General features: G+C 44.5%; 1 protein-coding gene across 1 annotated transcript; it reads right to left on the bottom strand.

Annotated features, from left to right (window-relative positions):
- Positions 1-5,212: 5,212 nt before the first annotated feature.
- Positions 5,213-6,805, bottom strand: LOC122940568 (E3 ubiquitin/ISG15 ligase TRIM25-like). The gene has a single exon (XM_044297181.1). It carries the CDS (start codon positions 6,800-6,802, stop codon positions 5,213-5,215), a length of 1,590 nt encoding a protein of 529 aa, XP_044153116.1. The 5' UTR covers positions 6,803-6,805.
- Between the last annotated feature and the right edge of the window lie 989 nt (positions 6,806-7,794).

Below are 7,794 nucleotides of genomic sequence, written 5' to 3'. Positions count from 1 at the left end.
CCTCCAATCTCATCTCATTGATTGGACTCCAGATGGCTGACACCTCACTCCAATTAGCTTTTGGAGATGCCATTAGTCTAGGGGTTCACATACTTTATCCACCTGCACTGTGAATGTTTACATGGTGCGTTCAATAAAAACATGGTAACATTTAACTCTTTGTGTGTTATTAGGTTAGGCAGACTGTAATTGTCTATTGTTGTGACTTAGATGAAGATCAGATCACTTTTTTTTTCAAAGTTTTAATTTATTTTTGCACTATTTACACATAAAAAACCTACACATATGTGGTATCATTGTAATTGTACTGACCCAGAGAATGAAGGGCACAGGTCAGTTTTGCCGCAAATGGAACATCGTAGGAACAAAACCCATAAAACGGTGGAGAAAATGTGTTTTTTATTTTCAAATTCCACCCCATTTGGAATTTTCTTGCCCGCTTCCCACTACATTGTATGAAATATTAAAGTACAACTTCTCCCGCAAAATTTAAGCCCTCATACATCTATGTAAATGGAAAAATAAAAAAAGTTATGGCTCAAGGAATATAGGGAAGAAAAAAAATGCAAAAACTAAAAAAAAACTCCAGTATCCTAAAGGTTCAAGAGGTTATTTAACCCCTATTATGCCCCCCAAAATGCCCAGGCACCGCATACAGATAATACTTATGACCAGTGGGTGGGTGCAGCCAAAAGCAGGCCGCTTTGGAAATGAGCCTCCCTAGCGTCACCCACGATGCTAGGGAGGCTCATTACCATCGTGGCCTACTATTTACTGCCCCCCCATGTCGGGAGGGAGGAAGTGGCTGCATCAGGAGCAATGTGGCTGCCGGGGAATGAGGTAAGTACGCATTGTACGCAAAATTAAAGAAGTGTGTTTTTGCAGTACATGAGGTACAATTTTTGGGATACCTGTTGTCATCTTAGGGTTTTTTAATGGATTCGGACAAAGTCTGTGCTGTATTGGACTGGGATGGACCTGAAAATCTGCAGGCTCTTATGCGGTTTTTGGGGTTCACCAATAATTACCGAAAATTTATTCAGAACTATTCGACAATAGTAAAACCCTTAACTGACATGACTAAGAAAGGGACAGATGTCTCTGTATGGTCTGATTCAGCTCTGCAAGCCTTTTCTGCGATTAAGGAATGCTTCTCCTCTTCTTCCATATTGGTGCAGCCGGATGTATCACAACTTTTCATTGTGGAAGTGGACACGTCCGAGGTGGGAGTAGTAGCAGTTTTATCGCAGGGCCCGTCACCTGGTAAATGGCGTCCATGTGCATTTTTCTCTAAAAAAAACTGTCTGCTGCAGAGAGAAATGATGATGTGGGTAAGGCCTCATGCACACGACCGTTCCGTTTTTTGCGGTTCGCAAAACACGGAAGCCGCCCGTGTGCCTTCCGCAATTTGTGGAACGGAACAGGAGGTCCATTGTAGAAATGCCTATTCTTGTCTGCAAAATGGACAAGACTAGGACATGTTATATTTTTTTTGCGGATCACGGAACGGAGCAACGGATGCGGACAGCACACGGAGTGCTGTCCGCATTTTTTGCAGCCCCATTGAAGTGAATGGGTCCACACCCGAGCCGCAAAAACTGCGGCTCGGATGCGGACCAGAACAACGGTCGTGTGCATGAGGCATAACAGAGAGTTACTGGCCATTAAGTTGGCTTTTGAGGAATGGCGTCATTGGTTGGAAGGGGCGATTCATCCAATCACGGTGTTCACACATGGCAAAAACCTGGCTTACCTGGAGTCGGCTAAACAACTGAACCTGAGACAAGCCAGATGGTCTTTGTTTTTGACCAGATACCAGATTCTATTTCACTATTCACTTATCGTCCTGGAGTTAAGAATGTCAAGGCAGATGCCTTGTCACACAGTTTTCCTGGAGGTGGTGATTAAAAAAATCAGAGTCCTATTCTATCGGAAGGGGTGGTGATATCAGCTCTGTACCCTGACCTAGATGTGAAGGTGTTAGAGGCCCAGGAAGAGGCACCGGATTCTTGCCCCTCTGGCAAATTGTTTGTGCCATCGGAATTGCGTTACAGGGTGTTTGAGGAACAGTTCTTACGGGACACCCTGGGATCAGATCTACTGCCGACCTTATCTCTCGTAGATACTGGTGGCCGGGGTTGCGTAAGTGTGTTGAGGACTATTTTTCGGCCTTTAGTGGCTGTGCACGCGCTAAGGAGACACATACTCGACCTTCCGGATCCCTACTTCCGTTGCCTATCCCATCCAGACCATGGACTCATTTATCTATGGATTTTATCACTGATCCTCCCAAACCTAACTATAAGCTGTCCCTACAGGGTAGAGAGGGTTAAATACAATAATGGCAATGCAGGGGTAACTGTGGGATACCGGAGTATGGCCAGGTAGGGGTAAATACAGGGACAGGGTAATGCAGGGCTTAAAGGGATATGGTGGTGGTATAGGGTAATGCAGGGGTTAAAAGGATATGGTGGTGGTATAGGGTAATGCAGGGGTTAACCACCTCCCGACCGCCTAACGCAGAGATGCATCCTGCGGGCGGCCGGGTTATTCCTCCTGGACGCAGCTGAGAAGTTGATCTCCAGCCTGCCAGCGGCGATCGCTCGCTGGCAGGCTGGAGATGTGATTTTTTTTAACCCCTAACAGGTATATTAGACACTGTTTTGATAACAGCGTCTAATATACCTGCTACCTGGTCCTCTGGTGGTCCGTTTTGCTTGGATCGACCACCAGAGGACACAGGCAGCTCAGTAGGTAGCACCAACCACCACTACACTACCCCCCCCCCGTCATTTATTAACCCCTAATCCCCCCATATAGACTCCCTGATCACCCCCCTGTCATTGATCACCCCCCTGTAAGGCTCTATTCAGACGTCCGTATGTGTTTTGCGGATCCGCGGATCGGCAAAGCACGGACACCGGCAATGTGCTTTCCGCATTTTGCAGATCCGCACATTGCCAGAACTATATAGAAAATGCCTTTTCTTGTCCGCAATTGCGGACAAGAATAGGACATGTTCTATAGGCTCTACAAAAACCGCAGTGTTCGCCCGATCAGGCCTGATCTTGTGTGCACTCTTGCGTTCAGTCCGCCCCACCGCTGTGACAGAATATTTTTTTTTCTGATCACTGCAAAACACCGTAAAATCGCTGCGGCGCTATAAAGATCACTTTTGAGGGGCATGGCGAGTTCATAGAAGATTTTTTTGTTTTTGTTTTTTCTTACAAAGTCTCATATTCCACTAACTTGTGACAAAAAAAAAAAAAAAAGCCCTGTGAAATTGTAAAGGTACTCATTGGAATTTGGGCCCCTTTGCCCACCTAGGCTGCAAAAAAGTGTCACACGTGGTATCGCCGTACTCAGGAGAAGTTGGGCAATGTGTTTTGGGGTGTTATTTTACATATACCCATGCTGGGTGAGCGAAATATCTCTGTAAAATGACAACTTTGTATAAAAAAATTGGAAAAGTTGTCTTTTACAGAGATATTTATCTCACCCAGCATGGGTATATGTAAAAATACACCCCAAAACACATTGCCCTACTTCTCCTGAGTATGGCGATACCACATGCGTGATACTTTTTTGCAGCCAAGGTGGGCAAAGGGGCCCACATTCCAAAGAGCACCTTTAGGATTTCACAGGGCATTTTTACGCATATGGATTCCAAACTACTTCTCACGCATATGGGCACCCTAAAATGCCAGGGCAGTATAACTACCCCACATGTGACCCCATATTGGAAAGAAGACACCCCAAGGTATTTCGTGAGGGGCATGGCGAGTTCATGTAAAATTTTATTTTTTGTCACAAGTTAGTGGAATATGAGACTTTGTAAGAAAAAAAAAAATATCATTTTCCGCTAACTTGTGACAAAAAATAAAAACTTCCATGAACTCACTATGCCCATCAGCGAATACCTTAGGGTGTCTACTTTCCAAAATGGGGTCATTTGTGGGGTGTTTCTAGTGTCTGGGCATTGTAGAACCTCAGGAAACATGACAGGTGCTCAGAAAGTCAAAGTGCGTAAATTCACATTTTTGCACCATAGTTTGTAAACGCTATAACTTTTACCCAAACCAATAAATATACACTTATTGCATTTTATTGTTATCAAAGACATGTAGAACAATAAATTTTGAGAAAAATGTATATAGAAATGTAGTTTTATTTGAATAATTTTACAACAGAAAGTGAAAAATTTCATTTTTTTTCAAACATTTCGGTCAATTTGTATGTCAGCAGCAATGAAATACCACCAAATGAAAGCTCTATTAGTGAGAAGAAAAGGAGGTAAAATTAATTTGGGTGGTAAGTTGCATGACCGAGCAATAAACCGTGAAAGTAGTGTAGTGCAGAATTGTAAAAAGTGGCCTGGTCATTAAGGGGGTTTAAGCTAGGGGAGCTGAGCTGGTTAAAAGGATATGGTGTTGGTGGTATAGGGTAATGCAGGGGTTAAAAGGATATGGTGTTGGTGGTATAGAGTAATGCAGGGGTATATAGGGATGGCAGTGGGATTTAGGGAATTATAGGGTTAATATTTTTTATGGCAGTGGGATTTAGGGAATGATAGGGTTAATAATATTTATGGCAGTGGGATTTAGGGAATGATAGGGTTAATAATAATAATCGTTGGTTTAAGGGGGTAGGAAAAGGGTTACTCAGCCATCCAAGGAATCTCCAGGGGTTAATGCTCGTTCCTAGGGGATGATCCTCGCTTGGGCACGTTTTCCAGGGGTTAATTCTCGCTTGTACATGCTCGTTTTCCAGGGGATGGTTCTTGCTTGGGCTGCAGGGCTCAACTCATGTCTACTCTTCCATGTGTGAAGTCCTTCCTCTGTTTGTGGTGATGAGCCCCACAGAGCGAGAGAGAGACCCTTTGTCCTGGAATGGGCCAATATAAACCCATAGCAGCCCCCCTCTCCCCTCCTCAACCTAAGGCTCGGGGATATGACATCATCTTGTGCGTGTGACAGAATGCATGCCCTCAGACTGTAACACATAACTGCCAATTGGCCCCCTGGAGCTGTACAGACAAAAGTACAACATAATTCCTGTCCAATGTGTAAATGAGAGCACCCCCCCCCCCCCCACACACCCGATACACCCATGTCATAAACAATCCCTAAACAGGAGACGGGTGAAATATATATATATATATACATATATACAGTATACCCAATATATGCCCCTCCCTCTACAAGGATATAAATTATTTGAATGTTATTGATATATAGGGTCTGCATACATAACAAGCAACATGGAGGGGCTCAGTGAAGATGGCGGTGAACGTGTGGAGGTGTCTGATGGGGTCACACAGCTCATAAAAGGACAGCTGTCCGGCCTCATAATCCAGATACATCCGGAATCTATTGGCATTTGGGATGTGAGGTAAGTAGACTCTACTGCTATTGTGTACCACCGAGCATTTCCCATTAAACATCCACAAGCACCAGGACTTGTCATTATATCCAATACATGAACTCTCCCCCTTCCTGTCTATACTGGAGTAACACATTCCTACGCTGCAGCATCCTGAGTTAAGATATCCTACTTCCCATTCAAAGTAATGCTTTCCTGAAGACAATGTCTTAGTGCTCAGCACCTGGGGATACGTCTGGAATGTCTCTGGTGTCTTTGGCCAATTGAGGCCTCCATTACTCCATGAGATTGCATAGCCATTAGATACATTTACTTGATCAGAAACAGTGTTCATATCAAATTCGATGCCCTCAGCCTTCTCCTTATCCACAGCAATCTTTACACAAGACACAATGTTGGCTAAACCCGTCTGCAATGTCACCAACACCAACCCCTCGTCCAGGCCACCAATATTTTGGAACTTTTCGTTGTATGCTTTTCTCTCCTCATCATCTGCCTTCTCTGTGTCACAAAAGTCCCTACTGCCTGATTCCTGGTCATTTAGGACAATCAATGGATCGGACGTGTTACATAGTGACTCGATGAGACGCATCTTCTCGGACAACTCGTGCTTCTTTATTTCCAGTTGCTGGATAAGATCAGAGACTGAGATTGACACTTGGTCTTCCTGAGTGGAGATTACATTCAGGACCCTCTTCTCTAAGTCTTCTAGCTGTCTCCTGAGGTCTTCGAACAGACCAGTGACTGTCTCTGTCATTCCTGTTGCTCTTTCTTGCACAGCTCTCCTGCGTTCCTGTAGACTCTGGACCCTGTCCTCAATTTCTGCTCTCTTTGCCAACATCTTTGTCAGAATAGTTTTTAGCATCTCTTTCTTCTTGTTAGAGGCATCCATCAGTTGCTCCACTTTATGTCCTTTATGCTCTCCAGCCAGGCAGCAGGTAACACAGATGCATAAGGCATCCTGAGTGCAGTAGTATTCCAGGATCTTCTTGTGGGTGGAGCATTTTCTGCTCTGTAGGGAATTGCTGGGCTCAGATAAGACATGTTCAGGGGACTTGCTGTGGACTCTAAGATGTTCCTCACACAGAGAAGCTTCACAAAGGAGACATGATTTAACTGCAGCTACAGAAGAGTGCACACAATAGGAGCAGAAAATCCCATCCGTGCTCTCCTTGGGTGGAGAGGAGATACATCTCTCTATAATATTACAGAGAGTTATATTCCTGGGAAGGTCAGGACGTTCCTGGAATTCATCTCTGCATTCAGGACAGCTGTAAACTCCATGCCCCTCCTGTGTACCCAGCACACGTTCAATGCACCCCCGGCAGTAGTTGTGTCCACACCTCAGCATGACGGGATCCACATAGATGTTCAGGCAGATGGAGCAGATCAGCTCTTCACTCAGAACTGCAGTTGTCATCGCAGAAAGTAGACGGGAATCTAGTGCAATTCGATTCTCTCTGTTTCTCCAAGAAGAAGTGTTAGCAGAAGGCAGCACGACTGATGTCTCAATGTTTCTGGTTCAAGCAAACAGTACATGTGACCTTTGGTTAATGGAATACGTAGAAAAGAAGAGCAAAGGTTATTTCTTGAAAGTCCAACCAATAGAATTATAGTTTGGACATGGAGTAGGGTGAAGTATGATATAACTTCTTGGGCGTGGAACATGTAAAGTACAGGTGGACAGGTGACAAACAGAAAGGCAAAGTCCAGTTAACTCTTACTTTACTGGAATAATTGAAGCACATGAACTGTAACAGTAACTGGGGACAAGTGATCACAACCTTAATTATCTTAGACAGTCAAACTAGGAACCATATCAGGAACAGTCCCAACAGTTTGAGTTTGCAACACCAACGTTCCAGCCATGATACAGGTTCGATTGTGGTAGAGTATCACCGTGTGTTGATAAATGCTGGGCATCTACTGCCGTGGCTTTTCTTCCGTGGCACAGTGTCACACACGGACTGTGTGAACTCCTTTTCCAGGCAATGCAGTTGTCATTCTGGTTCCAGTACCCCCTGAGCAGAATTGTCTTCTTCTCCTGATGGCTCAGGAGACTCTTTAACCAACCAGAATAAAATTGGGGGTGACTACTCCAACCATTTTTTGGAAGGTCCTCTAGCTACCAAGCTGCAGTATAAAGCATCCTCTGCTGCTACAGCCAGTGCAGTACGTTGTACTTGAACTTGTACAGTTTAGCCAACCACTGCAACTCCAGGGCACTCATCCACTAAGGGAACACTATTAGTCCATAATTCTACCCCCAATATGTTATTAGCGACTTTATTGGTAGTAGCCTACACTCCTACTAGTAGCTCTACCTTAAATGTTCTTGGCGTTTCTCTGCCCAATCTCTCTGCAATCCTGGATGTGAACAAGGACTGTTCCTAAGTCCTTTAAGCTATAGTG

Source organism: Bufo gargarizans, chromosome 6, assembly GCF_014858855.1.
Source record: "Bufo gargarizans isolate SCDJY-AF-19 chromosome 6, ASM1485885v1, whole genome shotgun sequence".
NCBI classification, from domain to species: domain Eukaryota; kingdom Metazoa; phylum Chordata; class Amphibia; order Anura; family Bufonidae; genus Bufo; species Bufo gargarizans.
This window is presented reverse-complemented; position numbering and strand designations above follow the sequence as displayed.

Excerpts from the sequence above, each read along its gene's own strand:
- LOC122940568 (XM_044297181.1), bottom strand. The coding sequence starts at position 6,802 with ATGACAACTGCAGTTCTGAGTGAAGAGCTGATCTGCTCCATCTGCCTG.